A 19,277-nucleotide genomic window follows, 5' to 3' on the forward strand; every position below is an offset into this window, starting at 1 on the left:
AGGCCGCACCTTTGACCTAGTGAACCAGCATCTGTATTTTGATAAGGTCCCCAGGTGATTTGTGTGCACATTAAAGTATGAGAAGCATTATTATAGAAGATACATAGGGCCTAAATGAGCACAACAGAGAGTAGGAGAGGAAAGAGACAGGTTTTGCATCTTAAGAAAGTGAGGAAGTCTAGAAAGAAGCAAAATTTTAATACAAATAATTTAAATTTATAGGGATGTTTAAAATACTACCCATAATTGTTAACAATTTTGCAGTTTGCACAGTTTTTAGTCTCCTTTTAACAAGTGAGATCTTACTGGGCATGGGGTGAGAGGGAGGGTCAGAGGGATGTTGAAGTAATCCTGACTCATTTGTGGCCATGGAGAACCTCCCCAGCCACTGCATCATCAGGGGTACAAGAATTTGAATTTGGTCGGGAGAACTTTAAGGGGGAACCAGAACTCCCAGAGTCAACATTGTAATCTTGGAGATTCCTCTGTGGATGTATTATAAAAAAGTAATTTGGTTTGATAACCTTGTTATGCATTTATGGAGACTCATAATATATTGAAAATAAATAATCACTTTAAATGACTTGTACTTCCCAACAGATGCTGAGAAGAATCAATTCATTTTAGAAATTTTCTATCTATCCCTCTTATGCTGTTCTAAATCCAGTTAAGTGGAGTCAGGTTACGGATGGAGGTCTGGGGGAGAAATTCAGGAGGGAAATTGCTCATCCCAGTGCTCAGCTAATGGCAGAAATCATGTTGTTGAGCAATCTTGTTGGCTTGACTTCTTAGGCTATGTATCCACATGTCTGGAGCATCTCCTCTTTGATCACAAGTACTGGCTCAACTGCCGATTGGTGGAGGATACAGAGATCCACGTGTCAGTAGATGATAAACACCTGGAAACAATATACCTGGGACTCCTGGTCCAGGAAGGTGAGCAGGTGTAGGGGTGGGAATGGGGATCTTATCTGGAGATTTGTCATCAGAGTCCTTGAAGTACTTAGGATACAAAGGGAGACAAAAACCATTCAAACATGAAAATGTTCACAAATGAACCCACCTGTTTTAATATTACTTCAAACATCTCTCTCAGTTTAACATCAATATCACATGAACAGCTACATAGGCCAGTCTCACTGATTGTCTGATGTTAGAACCACTTGGGAATTTTTAAGAAGCTGCCCATATCAGGGTTCCACTGGGGCCAATTAATCTCCAGAGTCGGGGATCAGGCTTTGGTATTTTTTGAAAGTTGCCCAGGTTATTCTAATGTGCATGCAAGATTGAGAACCACTATTCCAAACATGTGATATCATTTGATTGTGAAATAAAATTTCAGATCTTGCAAAACCTGCATGATTTCATGAGATTGAGGAAAGGGATAATGGGGACTGCTTAGAGCACCCACCAATCTGTTTACAAGGAAGGATCTAATCAAGGCTGCAACCAACTGGTTAACAACTGATGACATCATAGACACATTGAAAGAGCCAGATTTGCATAGAGTATTTTGCAGAATGATTCTCTTTCTAATTTTATTGCACGAATCATATATGAAGGAAAAACTTTCATACTGTACGACTATGAAATTTAGTTGGAGAAATTATATTCACCCAAATCAACTTAATTTATTCTTTTTTGGTCCTAAGATTAAGCATAAGGTTGCAATTATAACTGAAGTTCTGCTAAATATATTTTCATGAACTGTTTCATTTTTTTCTCAAGGTGAAATCTCAATTAAACCTCATTCTTGAGAATTATTTGGAATTTTTGGTGTCTATTTTAAGTGGATTCCCTCTCAGTGGCTTTTTTCCCTTGTACCAGTTTTCATGGGGGTCACAAAGACCTTCTGTAGTACCTCACCCTGGACTGTGTACTTTACTTTCAGAAAGAAAAGTATCTGGGCTCTGATGGACATACACATAGTGGAATACTCCCTTTTCACTTCCTCCTAATCCTTGGAAAGAGCTTTTCTCATTATCTGCAGGTCACTTCTTCTGTAGAGCCATGTGCTCCATGGCTCAGCCAGCTGACAGGGAAGGGGAGTATTTGACACTTTGCAAGAATGAATTAATCTCGGTGAAGGTAGCTGAAGGCGAGTCCGAGTGGGAAGGCGTGTCCTTGGTGACGGGTCAGCGGGGCCTGGTGCCGGTGTCAGCCTTGGAACCCCTGCCTCTCCCTTTCCACCAGTGAGTAGCCACTCACATCCTGGGAGAGGGTCCCAGAGCACACTGAGGTCTACATATAGAACAGAGTAGGCACATTTGCCTATGTGGAAATCCATGGTGCCAGGGAGGGAACAAACCTGGGTGGTTTTTATCTTTTTTTTTTTTTTTTTTTAACAGTCAAGATTTGCACAATTAGATGAAATGGAAACGACTCAAAATTTCAGATGGACATTGTACCGAAGAAGAAATACACTGCCTGGTCTCCAATGTGATGTTTCTCAGTGTGGGGACTGGGGACCATTTGTACCAGAGTCACCTGGGGATTTTACTACAAGTTTATACCCCCTGGCCCTCCTCAGACTCTCTTGGGATTGGATCCAAAAATCTGCATTTTGTATAAGCTCCTCTTAGACATCAGGAGATGTTTTTCCCACTAAAGTTTAAGAATCCTTACTGGAAGATTCTGTAAACTCAAACAGAGAGAGTGACAATAAACATGATTCCAGGCTGTGGGCTCTGTGTGTGTAGAGAACCTGACAGTGAGAATGGAATGGGTCCTTTGTTAGTTATTTAACTGACAAACTAATTGCTGAGCCAGAAAATATCCCAGGCTGTTGAGCTTTTCTTTTTCACAGTGCTTGATAAAAAGTAAGTTTTCCGTAAATGTTTGCCACTGTTGTAATAAGAGTAACCACAATAGCAATAATATTTATCATCATCACCATCATTTTAATGGATTATTCTGCTCAATGTTCACACTTTTTGAAATCCATGTTTGCAAACCCCATGTTTCCATTGGCAGATGGTTCCTAAAGAATTATCCAGGAAGCTGTGGCCTTTCCAGGAAGAGGGATTGGACAGGCTCCTATCAGATTGGTATGGCTGAACTGAAGATAATATTATTAGAGATATAATATTTCTCTGCCTCCTACTTTTATCTGCCGATTTGGAGTCAGTTGATGTGAATTCCTGTCTCACTCTGCTGCTGAATGAATTTGGGAAAGATAGTTATACCATCTGTACACATGGGTTACCTTGCCTGTGAAATGAGAGGTCTCAGATGAGGGCTGTATTGTAGATATAAATGCCTCCAAGGGCAGGCAAAACACACAGGTGTGTAGAGGACCTGGATGGAAGATGTTAGGGAATGGTAGGGACCATAGAGATTTAAAGCTATGTGGGAATAAAAAAAAGCCCTGTGTGGGCCAGATGTGGCCTGCAGGCTGCCTGCTTTCAATCTCCAGTCAAAACATTTTCTAATTTCACTTAGAGTTTTGTGAAGTTAATCTTGACTTTAGGAAGATTAAGAATGCTTGGCACTTAGTGGGTGCTCAGTAAATATTTGTTGAATAGATGAAATACATACATACATATGTGTGTATAAGTACATGCATATATTTTAGGTAATCTCTATACATATGTGCATGTATGTATGTATATTTATATATATACATGCACGCACATAAATATATATACATACGCATATATCTGTAAGTATATTTTGTATCTACTGGATAATGAAACTTAATGTTTCATATGTATCTAGAATATACATTCCTTTTATCTTCATCCTTGGAGCTGCCTTCCCATACCTAGCACAAAGTGCAATTTTTAAAGTTCTAAGCCCAAATAACACTAAAAAAAAAAACCCAAAAAACCCAAAACCAAACAAACAAAAAAACACACAGAGGGAATTATAAGACCTAGAAATTAGATCTAATCAATAATTGACCATAAATAAGATTTTTAGCTATCTGAGGCAGTATGGTCTTGTAGTTAGGAATATGGGGCTGTGAAGTTCTGTTCTGAGTTCAAATTCTAGCCCCACAACTTAAAACCAGTGTGACCTTGGCCAATTTATGATGTGCTCTCACTATGTGACAACTTCCTCATTAGTAAAATGTTACTGTAAAACCAACTTCAAATGTTGTCTTGAGAGCTAAACTAAATGACATCTGTAAATCACTTAATACAGTTTCCTCACATTGTAAGTGTTTAATACATGGTAGATACTATTAAACCCCCAAAGTGGTGGGGACTTCTGATTTTGAAGACACAATCAATAGAAACTTGACCAAAAATGTCAAGAAAAAAATCCAGTAGCTTTAGTAAGGGAGCTAAAGCAAGTAGGGAAACCAAGGCACATTAAAAACTGCTATCTCAACTAGAGCTGGATTAGTGGAAAGAAAGGTTACCAGCAGTGGACAGACTTAAGTTCCAGTTCACACACAAACTCCTTGGACAAATCATGTACCTGCTCTGTGCTTCCACCTTCTAATCTATAAAAAGGAGATTCTGATAGTTGTACTAGTTACCCTTTGGGGCTCCTGGGAAGATCTGAGAAAAGGGATGTAAGTGTACTTTGGAAACTGGTGAGTACAATGCTCATAAATATATCATTACTAGATCCTAGCTTGGCAGCTGATCAAGCTGGGTAGTGACCATAGTCAGAAGAGGAGTCTTCCAGATCCCTCTGGGTAACCAGCTGTTTTCCATATCTCCAGCGATATGAGGCTAACACTTATTGAGGGTTGCCTAGGTGCCAGACATTGTGCACTTTAACTCTTCCTGATATTTGTGAGAGACAAGTATTCTCATTATCCTCATATTACAGCTGGGGAGAATGAAGGTCATAATGGCCAAAGGAGCCAGAAGGAAATGGAGAGATCCTACAGTAGTCCTCCCCCTGGTCTGTGGATCTGTGCCAGCCATGACAGAGTGTTTATGTGATAATGGCAAATCAGACAAAGTAGGACAATATAATGAACTTTCCAGTTTCACATAAGCTACCTTTATTCTGTCTTCAGGTATACCTGGGATTCTGAGATTATATTTCCTACATTTGTTAAATTTTCTTTTATAAAATGATGGTAAAAGTGGATGGTAGTTTCTTTTTTTAATTTCCTAGTTTGGCCAGATGGAAAGCCAGTTACCCTATATCATTCTTGCCAATTTCTTTTTTTTGAGGTGTGGGGGGAGAAATTTTACTGGTCCTTAAAGTTCTAAAGCCTGAGAACGCTTCATTTCATATTACACTGGAAGCTAGTGGAAGGCTCAGCTGTTTCTGCCTTATTTGATTGACCTGTGTGCTGTCTTCCCACAGGTAGAGGAAAATGTAAGGCCTGGAAAGAATATGAGAGGGAAGAAAAGGATGAACTGAATTTCCACCAGGGAGAAAGCATTGAGATCATCGGCTTTGTCATTCCTGGTCTTCAGTGGTTCATTGGGAAGTCAGTGCTCTCAGGAGAAGTGGGCTTTGTCCCCACCAGGAACATAGATCCTGATTCTTATTCCCCAATGTGAGTATGACAGATAGACCCTCTGGGATGTGCTGGAGCAGAGCCACCTTCCCCAGTGGTCCTGCCCCATTCTGAGCAGGTTTGCAGATGAGCTTCAGGGTTTCCTGGTAAAACAAACCCAGAGGAGCACATTCTGGCAACCAAGATGACATGAGGAGTGATAGGAAGGAAAATATGAGTGATCAGGGAAGGAGACAGTTCAGTTCATTTCAGCAGATGGTCATTGAAGCCTTCCTCTGTGCAAGGAGAGAAGCACAAACCCCCAAATCCAGGGCCTTCTCTTAGCCCTTCCCATCAATCAAGGGGCCCCATCTGGGGAGTGCACACACAGGGACCTATAGACTACAGCTTAGTGAATGGAGAGTCCCTCACATGCAGGTCTGTCTGCTGATAGCTGAATGTGTGGGAAGTCAGTGTTGGCCAGGATGGCGGAGTGCCTCTTTTACTCTTTCCTGCCTTAAGTCCAGAAGGGCTGGTTCTGAGGAGCAGAGCCACCATGTAACCAGTCAGTAGCAGGTGGCCAGCCTGCTCCATTCACCCTGTGATGGAGTACTGGAGTACTGCCCAGTCTCTCTGGCTGGGCATCCTGCACTGGGATAGGAAACAGTAGAAAGCCTGAGCCCAGGAATACTAGAGGGAACACAGAGTTGGTGGCTAACCTTGAGACACCGTAGCCCTCCACATGGGGAAAACATGGCCCAAGCAATGCTTAAGGCTCTGAGGGCTCAGACTGGAACTCCTTCCCTTGTGGAAAGAGCCACTAAGGAGAGTGGACCAAGAGCAGAAGCTCCCTCTAAGCCCTGTCCTTTGTAGGGAGAGGGGAGAGAAGGTCATTTTCCCTACACAGAAATGTGGGAACCCAGGTATTTCTATAAGAGGAAGATCACTGGAGTGCAGTGGGAGTTTATAAGGAGGTAAAGGGTGTCAAGAGAACTTTCCTCAAAAAGGTAGCATGTGAGTTCAGCTTTGCACAATGTAAGACAGACATAAATAGGGAAAGGAGGTCACAAGTAGGAAAGTAAGGGGAGGTCACAAGTAAAAAGTAGGGCTTCTGGGAGTTTTGCAAATATGGATATCTGTGTACTACCTCCAGCAGTTCATTCTCACTGGTTTGTGTGGGGCCTGGGCAGTGATGGTTGTAAAAGCTCCCCAAGTGAGGCTGGTGTGCAGCCCAGGTGAGAACTGCTGCTAAAACTACCCTCTCAATTTACTGCAGGGGTAGGTGAGGACCCCAGGAGTGTAACTGCTGAACTCACAGCTTTGGGTCTGGAATCCCAGATTACTGTTGTTAAATCTAGGGTTATTTTTCAACAACAGAGTCCTGCAGCTGAGGTCCTGGTGAAAGGGAGGAAGAATTAAAAAGAACAAAAGACTTGGTGGGAAAGAACCATTTATAAAGCAGAGGAAGAAAGAATGTAGCAGAGGGAGAAAGAAGGGGACAGCTGAGAGGGAGGAACCAGCCATGTGGGAGGTGGAGGATGCTAAACACTGTGGAAGGCCTTTGAAATTGACCATTGAGAAGTCACTGGCCATGGGGAGGTCACTGGTCATTGGGAGGCAGCATAGCTCAGTAATAAAGAGTTCCAGACCCAGACTTCCTGAAAGACATTTATGGCCATATGAGCACATTTTTGTATCTCCATTAGCTTACCAGCTGGGTGACTTTGGATATGTTAATTTGTCTCTCTAAGCTTCAGTTTCCTCATCTGTAAAATGCATACATTATTAGTATTTGCCCATAAGATTGTCTTTGAGTTGAAATAAGCTGATACATATAAAACAGTGGTGCCTGGCACAGTGTGTCAGAGTGTGTGTGTGTGTGTGTGTGTGTGTGTGTGTGTGTGATCAGTATGCATTAATTCTCATCGCTGTTACTGTTGCAGGTGGTTATTTTTGAGAGGCAGTTTTAATAGGATGTTGGGGGCAAGTGTCAGATTTAATCAATTATATTGAACTTCTGTACCTCATACCATGCCGCAAATGACAATAACCCAGTATTACTAAATTAAGCTAATCATCACATTTTAGCTGGCTTAGTCGTGTGGGATACAGTCACCCTGCAGAATATCATCCCCTGTATCACAGTGGTGGCAGGAAACCTTCTCCTTACTTGCACAGAGTTGCCTGTTGGCCTGTACCTGGTCACCCGTGGGACCCCATGCATCAGAGATTGCACATTTGGTAGAGAAAGGGAAATTGAACAGGAGACAGAGAGGGGTGGGAGAGGGAGAGGAGAGGGGAACTGGCTCATTGCACACTCCCAAAGCACTCTCTAGATTACGGATACCCCCCAAAACACAGCAATCGGAGGAAAACCCCACAAACAGCTTGCCACCAGCAGCGGCCAGGGTGTGGAAGTCCCGGGAACCATCCCCGTGTGCTGTGCTGTCCCTGTGACTGGGCCACTGGGTGTCACTCTTAGTCTGTATTCATTTGGGGTCAGGTTTCTGAAGGTGGTCCAGCATTTGCTGAAGTCTCCATCCTCTTCACCCAGCCTTCCTCCCTGTACTGGTGTATTATTCCCTGAAGCGTTTGTACATATGCATGCATGCATGCATGCATGTATTCTTTGATTCATTCATTTAACCAAATTGGCAGTGTATTGAGAATGAAATTTCTCAGAAGCTGTTTTCTGAGTCAGATTTAGCCTTTGCCTTTGACACATGGGAAAGGGATCCTGCTTATCCACAGAAGCAAATTTTTGTGGATTTCCTTTTTTATGGCCCAGATTTCAACATCAGCTACCTAGTTTCACAGCAACAGCAGCTGGAAAACCCATTCTTAAACCTCAGGCAAGCCTTCTATCTGAATAGAAGTGTTTGTATTTGACCAGAGTGACTTGAGAGTGACAGAATGCCACACCTTTCTTTTAAAAAAATTTTTTTTTCAAACATTTGATGTGTTTTCTGTGAAAAAAGGTCTTTAGGTATAATTGAAGATGCCTTTTTACCCCTTCATACTTCCATTCTCTGATCCTGATTCCCATCCTAGAGGCCAAAACTATTTGAAGTTGATACATACCTTTCCAGTCCTCATTCTGATACATTTAAAAAATAGACATTTGTTAATAAATGAAAATACTATGGTTTTGAGTATTAAAATTTTATATACATCTTTTTTTTTCTGCAACTGGCCTTTTCCTCAGTTTACATTATAAATTTAGAATTTATTCATGTTGTAAAAGGTGTAGTTTATTTTAATAAAGTTTTACTTAGAGGAAGTTTATATACTTAAAGCTAAATTTAAAAATAAGCAAGATTGAAAAATTAAAAAACCAGATACAAGAGCATAGAAGAAAAGTCAGTATTTCATAGTATTAAATATTTTTAAAATTTCTATCTTTGTTAATCCCCTCCTTTATTCATATTGTTTATCTATGCCTTCTTTCTGATTCCATTTCTTGTGGCATCTATTTTTGTTGATGAGAAGTTTGCTGTGAGTTTCATAGCCATTCCTTTGCAGTAGGCAGCTTTTATCTCACTGTTTTTTTAAGGTTTTCTTTGTTATTGGTGTCTTGCAATTGTATGATGATTTGTCTAGCTCTGATATATTCTAGTATTTATTTATAGCAAGTTGTCCACTTCCTTTTCCATCATGTACACCTCTTGGTAGAGATTTCAGTGAAGATCTGTGAGTTGTTAAATGCTCTCTGTCGATAGTCTTTGTCTTAAAGATACTTAAAATGTACCTTTGAATGATAATTTAGGTAACTGTGGAATAATATCTTCAAAGTGTAGAGGGAAAATAACTATTAATATAAAATTTCAAATCCATTTTGCCAGAGTTTGTCAATCTTATAAGTGTTTTCAGAGAACAGTTTTTCTTTTGTTGGCCGTCTTTATTATTTCTTTCTTTTTTACTTCATTAATTTCACACTTACATTTGTAATTTTTTCTACTTTGTTTTTTTATTTTATTAATTTATGTTCTTATCCTTTATATATATTTAACTCTTTTTTCATCCCATAAGTTGAACAGTTAAATAATAGATAATTGAACCCAGAAAGAACAATTAGGAGAAATAGAAAACCTGAAAAGACTTATAACCTTAAAGAAATGGAAATCATGTTAAAATTATATTATTTTTATTTATTTTGCTCAGGACTTGGTGTACTTCTTCAATTTGAAGACTCATGTCTTTCTTCAATTCTGGAAAATTCTCAGTCATTCTTCCTTTGAATATTGCCTCTCTCTCATTCTCTTTAGTCTCTCTTCTGGAATTCCTTTCAGAGGTATGTTGGACTTGTCATTCTATCCTTAATCTTACTTAATCAGTTCCTTTATATTTTTCATCTTTTGTCACACTAGGCTACATTCTGGGTGATTTCCTCAGAACAGTCTTCAGTTTCACTAATTCTCTCCTCTGCTGTGACTTAACCTACTGTTTAACTCACTCATGTAGTCCCAGATGTCCCTGCTTTTATTTTCACCTCTAAAATTTTTATTTTGCTACTTTTCACATATGCTTGTTTCTGCTCACAAAGTCCCATACTTTCATTGTAGCTTCTATTCATTCTTTTTATTTCCTTATTTTAATCATGCTTATGATAAATTATCTTCAGATTATTGTTAGTTCTAGTTTTTGTAGTGTTGACTTACCCATTTGTGCATCTGTTGGCTTTATTTGTCAGTAGTTCATTTTCTTGTGTGGTTTTATTTTTAGCATTTTAAGAGATGGTCTTTTCCTGAATCCTGGATTGCAGAAAGCATCCCAGCACAGCAGTTTTAGCATTTACTTTCCCTGGAAACTTGAATGATCCAGGCCTGGTTCTCTGTTTGTGGTACCTACACTGTGCAGTGTAAATTCAGATCACACACCTTATAATGGTGTAAGCCTAGGTGTTTTATTTTTTCCAGGCACTCAGACAGATAGAAAATGTGTTCTTGGCAGATTATAAGAAGTTTCCAATCTCCTCTTTACAGAGGTTGCAGCCCTTCCAGACTTTAGGCTGTAGGGAGCTCAAAACTATGTAGGGAGCTCCATTCAGCTTCCCTGCTTCACACAGGTCCAAAGTCACATCTTCTGTCCCTGAGATCAGCCCCAGCTCTGAGGGTCAGTGTCCCAGCTGAGAACCCCCAGCATCTCTGGACCATCTGCTCTCACTTACCAACTTGGCTTTGGTTTCTCCTTGTTTCTGGCTCCCAGGAATTTTCCTTTCTTTCTTTAAAGTTAAAGTATATATTAAAATATTTATCTTTATCACAGTTTATCCATGCTTTGTCTGTATATGGGGAGAGAGTGCCCTGTGTGGAGCACATCAGCCTGCTGTATTTCTAGAAGCTCTTCCACACTCCTTGTAAGCCTATCTCCATGCTGGGAAAGCCCTAATGTAATTTGTCAAGCTTCTTGGACTCTCTCTAAGTATCTGGGACTCAGGACGTTAGCAGATCAGCTGTGAGGCAATGGACACAGAGGCAGAAGACCTCAGCTTCAGTGTCAGCTTTACCACTTTATAGCTGTGTAATTCTGAGCATGTCACTGAACCTTTCTGAATCTTCATCTACAAATATGGATAAAAATACCTACATCATAGGGTTGTCATGAAGAGTAAATGAAATAGTAAATTCAGGAATCCTTTGTAAAATTTAAGTGTTCTACAGAAATTTGGGATCATATCATTCTTTTCATCTCAGATGAGTTTAGGTATAGAATTCAATTACATGCTCTTTTGAGGATGGAAGCTCTTACAGTGCTGGGGAGAATCTGGAGGTCAAGCTAGAGAGATAGGGGTTCAGAATTGTGGTGTCAGGAGCCATATATGTAAAGACACAGCTCTAGTGCCAGTTCTGCCACTAATTAGAGGTGTGACCTTGAGCAGTTCACATTAGTGGCTAGTTTTTTCATCACTAACTTTCAAACTGCATTTATCTGAGCTACGTGGACAATGGGTAAGTGGTAGACCACAGCACTCCATTCCAGCCCCTCCCTTAACCCTGCTTGAAATGGAGAAACTCTTCTTACATCCTGCTGTACCGCTCCCTAACCACCAGCTTTATTTTTCTGTGCCTCATTCTCTTCCTCTGTAAAAAGGAGATAAGAATAGTACCTGCATCATATGGCAACTGCGTAGATTAAATGAGTTAATAGTGTGTGATTCATAATACCCCCCCCCAAGTATTAGCTGTTATTAATTCTTGGGCTTCCAAGGTTTTTTTTGTTTGTTTTAAAACTGGATTCTGAAGTTTAAAAAATATTTGGAACTGAAAGATATTTAATGTTGTCCAAATAGATACTGGACTGAATACTTCCCAAGGCACTTCTAGTTTTCATGTTCTTTGATTCTATGACAGACCTCTAGTAAGCAAATTACCTTTAACAATTAGTTTATACAATAGAGTGAATATATAGAACTCTATTATTTATAATCATTTCTTCCAGCCCCCTGGCCCTCCTTCTACCCTCTTCCCATGCCTTAGCCTTCTTTCCCTCTCTTAATGCTACATAACACTGTTCTGAATCATGGAATCCAATGTCAACATCCAACGTGAAAGGTTCCTTCTGGCCACAGTCAAGCTTTCTCCATTGTTCCTCTAGATTGTGTCATTAGTACCAAGTGTTTTCTTGAAATAACCTGTCAAAGAAACATCTTTTAATGGTCCTTTTCCAACTCTTACATTTAGGGAAGCCAGTTCCTATTTCTTCCCTTAAAAATGGTCACCATGTGGTCTCAAAGAATGGGTAGGGGTCAAAGGAAGGGGCTTTGATTTTCTTAAGAGATGGAGTTTTAACAGGAGGGGTGTTTTCATTGCCACTTTGACCGATTCAGCAATTGCATAGGTCGGTTCTGCACAGATGAGGTGCTACCATCTCTTCTTCCTTGGCAGTATAAATAAGCACATTTTACAACAGTGAGATGAGTAGTCTGAGTTCAGCTCTGGGCATGTGGGTTGATGGCTTCTTTGTGTCCTTCACTACATCCTAGGGTGGAGAGAGAAGGGGTCATGTCTGGAACCTTGCATTGATCTGTGTCTATGTCTTTTGCCTCAATACAGGAGCAAGAACTCTGCCTTTTTCAGTGATGAGGAAAGATGCTCTCTGGGGGTCCTGGAAAGTGACAGGAAAGCTGAGTGTGCCAGCTTCCTCCACACGCTTGCTCAGACTGACATAACATCTGTCTACCGACTTAGTGAGTGTTTGCTCCTCAGACCCTGTGAAAGTCCAAGGTCCTCAAAACTAAGGGCGTATTCCTAACCAGAAACAGAATATCTCTAAAGTATAATCCCATGCATGAATGTGAGGCATGACCATGGTTCAGTTGATGACGTGGTTCATATTTGATTAGCAGCATTTTCACTTTGGATTTCAGACAATTCTGGAATTGCAGGGGACTTGCTGCCTAGAAACTATGATATGTGATGAAATCAACTCAGCTATAGCGTGGGAGGCTGGCCATATTGAGCCTCCCATTCTAATCCTGGACAAGAAAACTTCCTGAGTTGTGACTGAGGGTTCTCTTTCTATGGCGGAAGAAGCTCTAGCTCCCCAATAATAAAGGTGGGGTCATAGAATGTTATAGCTAGAAGGACCCTAAGAGATGACTTCTCTCATTTTACAGACTAGGAAACTGAGGCCCAAGTGAATTAGTGCCTGAGCCAGGCACTAATTTTCTGCTCAGGACAATCCCTACTTTACCACACTGCCCCTGACACAAAATGACATTGGACTGTTGGGTATGTTGGCCTTGGGTGGGTGAGGGGCCTCAATGTCTAGCACAGTTTTCAGCAGTGTCTGAATGACTGACTGAGTGAATGAATGATACTCCTTTACTTTGGGAGGGGCCCACTGCTGTGTGTCAGGAAGTGCATTCATCCACTGACAGCATTTGAGGAAGGATTCTTGTTTCTCCTATCTCTTCAGTGATGGTGATGTTGTGTCTACTCCTGTGTGGCCAGATTAGATGGCACACATTTCATGGGTACAGCCAGAAATTCTGCAAAAGGGACCCTCAGGCCAGCTCCCAGAGCAGAGGTGGGAGTTGGAGACTTTCTCCAGGCACAGGGACGTTTGTGACGAGCACCTTGTCCAGGCATCAGCACGGGCCCTGGCAGCATTTCCTTGCCACAAGCCAGTCACACTGCCTGACCAGGCTGAGCCAGGAAGCTGAAGCTATGATTGCAGCCTGGTAGGCAGGAGGTCTGAAAGGTCTGAAAATCAAGGACTATTTTGGGTCTGCCTTGGAGGCAGGGGTGGCTACAGGCTTGGATCCAAGGTATCCACCAACCGTTGATCCAGCTGTTGAGAGAGATCCAGGGGCAGGTCTCAGGCAGCCCATTAGCTCTCATCTACAGACCAGGAGTGCAACTCTCTTGGGTGCAGGGCTGTGCCTTATGGCTGCACAGGCTGTCCCTGGCACCAAGGCAGCCAGCAGAGGGGGCATACTATTGGTAAATTCCAACTCCTCCAAGGCCTACGCCCTGTAATTCTTCTTCCCAGAGGAAGCATTTCTTTTTTCTTTTCTTTTTTTGGTAACTCATGCATCATTGGTGCTCTTGGTGGTCCTGGCCTGGAGAGAAATGACTGCATAAGATTGGCACGTGTTCCACAACGTCAGTGAGGGCCAGGGTCATGAACAGCTTTCCAGAGCCCAGCTTTGTAGCTCTGCTGTGTTTGGCTGTGGGTCCTTCGGGGGTTGCAGATCTTAAGTAACTGCAATGACACTCACCGAAGAAGCCTTCCCCAGAGAATAGCAAGCGGAGGCTTGACTTGGTGAGGGGCTTGCTACCCTCAGCGTTCACTGGAGAGTTCAGAGTACAGGCACAGGCTCTTGCTTCTTTGCCAGGAAGAGGTAGAGTCTTCTTTCTAGAGCCCCTGTCCTATGGAGCGTGAACCTGGCCTTCACCTCCACAAGCTCCACTGTGGCTGCTTTAGCCAAGGGGTCAGCTTCTTTGCTGCCAAGCCCAAAATCGTCTTCTTGGTTCTCACCTTGTCTTATTTCACTTTTGTTAGTTAGGTGGCTGCACCATAAGCCACCGTGGTCTCTGTGACTCCTCTTTTCTCTTTTCAGACTACCTTTTCTGTCTGCTTCGTTGGCTCCCATCTTCCAGTAAATTCTGAAGTTTCTTTGGCTCCTTCACAAATCCCCTCTCCCCACTCCTCCCGCACCTGCTTTGCATTTCCTTCCAAATCCTTCTTCTGGGACTTTGATGCACTCTTTGTGACCTGTTGTCAGTCATAAATCCATATTTGCAAGTCTCTAATTTTCTCCTTGGCTGCAGATCTATTTCATTCTCTGCTAGAGCTCCTGCAAGTACCACAAACTCAAAACGGCTAAAACTGCTCAAGACTGTCCCTTCTCCTACCTCATCCCACCAAGGTACTTCAGGGAACAAAACTTAGGAACCTCAGATGCTTCTTTATCTTCTTTTTTTAATTGTTCACATTTGGTCACCTCATCCTGTTAAATTTACAAAGCACATTGTGCACTCTGAATCTGTCTGTTGAGTGGGTGGATGATGAATATATGGAGGAAAGAAGAAGGAAGGCTGTACACACAGAAATGGGAGGCAATGCCACTTGCCACAAAGTGCGCTGCCCTTGGAGTTCTGTTCATGGCTCTGTCATAAACTCACTGAGACATTTGGGCCTTCAGATTCCATCATCCCCCCCACCCCATACCTGCACCTCTTGGCATAGAGCTTCTGTTTCTGGCTTTTCTTCTGTTACGCTGTTCTCATTTCTACCTCAGTTCCCAAGTATAAGGTCAGTGGATTACACAAGATGATCTTCAGGTCCCTGCAGCAGTGATGGTGAAGGGAAGATGCTGCCTTCCTCAGGGATGGCAGATGGTCTGAAACTGAAACACGAAGTTTCCTAAGGGGCCACTGGTCAGGGAACACATGCTAACATAGGCATCCTGGGCCATTCTGACCTAACACGGGTTTGTCCTTCATCTCTATCCAGGTGGGTTTGAATCCATCCAGAGTCTTCCAAATGATCTGAGTGGTGAGTAGAGATCATGCTGAACCTGACCTCCAGTCCTGTAGGACAGCATCCTGTCCTCTTGCTAAGAGCTGGCCACCATAGTTGCAGGTACTTAGGGTTGCTCAATTCTGCCTGTCCCTTACAGCATCCCAGCCTGAAGGCTTCAAGGAGACCCAGCCTGGTGGAGCCTGGGAGGAGCATCAGGCCATGAGCTCCAGACAGTCCAGCAGCTCCGAGGACTCCAGCCTGGAGGAGGAGCTCCTTTCAGCCGCCTCAGACACCTATCACCTGCCGGAGCCTGATGACCTTGATGACCCGGAACTGCTCATGGACCTGAACACCAGTCAGGAGGAGGAGGAGGCTGAGAACTTCGCCCCCATATTGGCTTTTCTGGATCACGAGGGTTATGCTGACCACTTTAAGAGCCTCTATGATTTTTCCTTCTCTTTCCTCACAACTTCCTTTTACAGCTACTCTGAGGAGGATGAGCTCGTGGCCTACCTGGAGGCCTCAAGGAAGTGGGCCAAGCGGAGCCACATGACCTGGGCCCATGCCCGGCTCTGCTTCCTCCTGGGCCGGCTAAGTGTCAGGAAGGTCAAACTCTCTCAGGCCAGGGTGTACTTTGAGGAGGCCATCCACATTCTCAATGGGGCATTTAAGGACCTGTCCTTGGTGGCTGCCCTATACATCAATTTGGCGGCCATCTACCTGAGGCAGAGGCTGAGGCATAAGGGCTCGGCCCTGCTGGAAAAGGCAGGTGCCCTGTTGGCCTGCCTGCCTGACCGGGAGTATAGTGCCAAGAATGAACTGGACGTGGTGGCCTATGTGCTGAGACAGGGCATCGTGTCGGGCAGCTGCCCCCTGGAGGCCAGGGCCTGCTTCCTAGCTATCCGATTGCTCCTAAGCCTTGGCCGGCATGACGAGGTCCTACCCTTTGCCGAGCGCCTGCAGCTCCTCTCTGGATACCCTCCCACCTCAGATGCTGTAGCCACCATCTTGAGTTTTCTCTATGACAAGAAATATCTGCCACACCTTGCGGTGGCTTCTGTCCAGCAACGTGGTACTCAGAGCACCCAAGGGTTGGCCCTTCCGATTTGGCAGGTCCACCTGGTCCTTCAGAACACCACCAAGCTCCTTGGCATCCCCTCTGCAAGCTGGGGTGAAGTTTCTGCCCTAGCCTGCCCAACACTCAGGCAGGCACTGGCTGCCTGTGAGGAGCAGGTGGATCGGAGCACCCAGAGGGCCCTGTGTCTCATCCTGTCCAAAGTGTACCTCCAACACAGGTCTCCTGATGGTGCCATCTACTATCTGAGCCAAGCCTTGGTGCTAGGCAAGCTGCTGAGTGAGCAGGAAGCTTTTGAGTCTTCCCTCTGCTTGGCATGGGCCTATCTCTTAGCCAGCCAGGCAAAGAAGGCTTTGGACATCCTTGAGCCACTCTTATACTCCCTGAAGGAGACAGAGAGTGTTATCCAAAAGGGAGTGGTCCATAACCTCCTAGGACTCACACTTCAAGGTGAAGGCCGAGTGAACAGGGCAGCCAAGAGCTATCTTCGGGCCTTGAACAGGGCCCAGGAGGTGAGTGATGTGCGTAACCAGGCGGTGGCTTTGGCCAACCTTGGCTATCTGACCCTTAAATCCTGGACTCAGCAACCAGCCAGAGACTATCTTCTGCAGGCTGTGAAACTTTATTCTAAACTCCAGACCAACATGGAGACAGACATGGAATTAGTACAGGTGCTTCTCTGGTTAGCCCAAGTCGAGGTGTGTGGACACCAGCTGGCCAGTGGCCGCTTTTGTTATGAAATGGCATTGCTGTTTGGCTTAAGGCATCAACACCTAAAGAGTGAGTATGTCCTGTGCTGCTGAGACGCTTTAGAGAAAAGTGTTAGAAGACGTCTTTTCCTTTGTCCTATCTCTAGTCTTCTCATCCATGTTCCTGCTTTATGTTCAGGTCAGCTTCAGGTCACCAAATCCCTCTGCCATTTCTACAGCTCTGTGTCCCCAAACCCCGAGGCATGCATCACCTACCACGAGCACTGGCTGACTCTGGCTCAGCAACTCAGGAACCGGGAGATGGAGGGGAGGCTGCTAGAGTCCCTTGGGCAACTCTATCGGAACCTAAATACAGCCAGGTGAGTCAAGACTCAGGGATGGTTCTAGAAACATCTTTTCTTCCTTAAGGAGAATCAGTATTCTTTCTCTCATGCAGTCAAGTCCAAATGCACATGATATGTTTATGGTGTCAGGGAAAAGAACGTGGTCTCAGCCACATTGCAGACTCAGTGCCATCTATCAATTATTAGCTGTGTGACTTTGGGCAGGTTTTTACACTTCTCTGTGCCTGTGCTTCCTCACCAGTTAATGCACACGGGGCACTTGGAACAGTGCCTGATAGACAGAAGGCTCAGTCATGTTGGCTGTGTTACAATTACCTGTGTGTTTCTCTAACAACCCATCAAGTGAATGTGGCTGAGGGTGCATAATTCAGAGAGGTGGCAGTTATACTGAGGACTGTGGAACCCTCAGGAGGTCTTCATTACCTGAGGACAGTTGGTATTAGAGAAAGGACACAAAGTAAATAAATGCATAGAAAGCAGGAATGTAAAATTTCACAGTAAAAATTTTTGATTGGAACCATACCTTTAAAATGAAACTGGAAATGATGAAACTAAGTTTATTTTCACTTTTTAGTTAAGAAGCTTACATTATAATTTCAACTATGCACTAAGTTGTAGAATAAACACACAACAAAAGAAGTGTTAATTTTTCAGCTTGTGTTGACAAAGCTGTATAATTGCACAATTAAACCTCCTTTGTTTTGTGACTGACTTTTTAAGCACTCTCTTAGAAACTCATTTTTTGCAAAAATATCCCAAAGCTTAACTGTTTTTATCCAAAGCCCTTTTTTCACCCTTTGATATTTAAATTATTCTCAAGTGAACTATCCTGCCATCTCTTGCTGATTTTCCCTTTTCTGTCTCTTCACTGGTCAGATCTGCCTGATCCTCATTTGCTGGTGGCATGGCCTACAGTTCTGCTCTCTAATAAGCCTTTAATTCATTCCATTAAATTTTACATGGTTTGCAAGATATCTAATTTCACTTTGTGACAGATTAGCATTGTAGCATTGTATTCATAATTATGAATGACTTCTAGCAGAGCAGGGATAATTGCTAATGTTGAGCAGAAAGGTAATTGAGGAGAAACTATTTAAATGACAATTTTTGTTTTTCTAGGCAATGTGGTAACTTGGGCACCTGGTCAATCAGATCATTAATAATCAGATAATGGATCTCTCTTTCTCTTTCTCTCTCCCACTCTGTCTCCCTCTTCCTCATCTCTTCCCTCTCTTATAAAAATCCAAATATCCCATTGCTTTTAGTCCCAGAAAGGGAGTTTTGGATCCTTGCAGCCTGTGAGGGGACAGGAAGTCTGGCCCCAGCACCACCCTTCTTCTATTCAGAACACCCTAGGATTTTGTATGGTTTTGGAGCAGATGGACAAGGTAGGCTTGAATTAACCTTAGAGATGAAATAGTCATATATTCATGGCGAGGCACAGTGAGAATGGGCTTTGGGAAAGCTGACTTTTAAGGGACTGGATTTTGGGTGGCAAATATGTGTCAGGTTATAGCACCCCTCCTTGTGTGCAAGTTCAGTCTTGAATTAATCACTGTCCAGTGATTAATCACCTATCCAACTGCCATTCTTTGCTCACAGTCTTCCTCCCACCTCCAGTTGTCAAAAACCACCGAAATCCTAAAGGGGAAGCCAGAGAGAAAGCCCTGAATGCTCTCAACACAGAGTGCAGAGGCCTTTCCTAAGGCAGTGTGAAGGAATACTGGACTTCTTAGCTGATGGGGGTGACAGAGAGGAGGGAAGGAGTA

At 43.1% G+C, this 19,277-nt stretch overlaps 1 protein-coding gene across 1 annotated transcript in view; it reads left to right on the forward strand.

Moving 5' to 3' along the window:
* The window catches only part of SH3TC2 (SH3 domain and tetratricopeptide repeats 2), a 66,796-nt gene that overhangs the window by 20,404 nt on the left and 27,115 nt on the right, over positions 1 to 19,277 (forward strand). Inside the window, exons 5-12 of the mRNA XM_057731620.1 lie at positions 793 to 936; positions 1,991 to 2,192; positions 2,974 to 3,047; positions 5,275 to 5,470; positions 12,463 to 12,596; positions 15,371 to 15,412; positions 15,537 to 17,234; positions 17,343 to 17,523. Of these exons, the coding sequence (XP_057587603.1) occupies positions 793 to 936; positions 1,991 to 2,192; positions 2,974 to 3,047; positions 5,275 to 5,470; positions 12,463 to 12,596; positions 15,371 to 15,412; positions 15,537 to 17,234; positions 17,343 to 17,523 (2,671 nt within the window). The remainder of the gene's footprint in view (positions 1 to 792; positions 937 to 1,990; positions 2,193 to 2,973; positions 3,048 to 5,274; positions 5,471 to 12,462; positions 12,597 to 15,370; positions 15,413 to 15,536; positions 17,235 to 17,342; positions 17,524 to 19,277) is intronic.

The sequence above is a fragment of the Hippopotamus amphibius genome, chromosome 1 (assembly GCF_030028045.1).
Source record: "Hippopotamus amphibius kiboko isolate mHipAmp2 chromosome 1, mHipAmp2.hap2, whole genome shotgun sequence".
Taxonomy (NCBI): Eukaryota; Metazoa; Chordata; class Mammalia; order Artiodactyla; family Hippopotamidae; genus Hippopotamus; species Hippopotamus amphibius.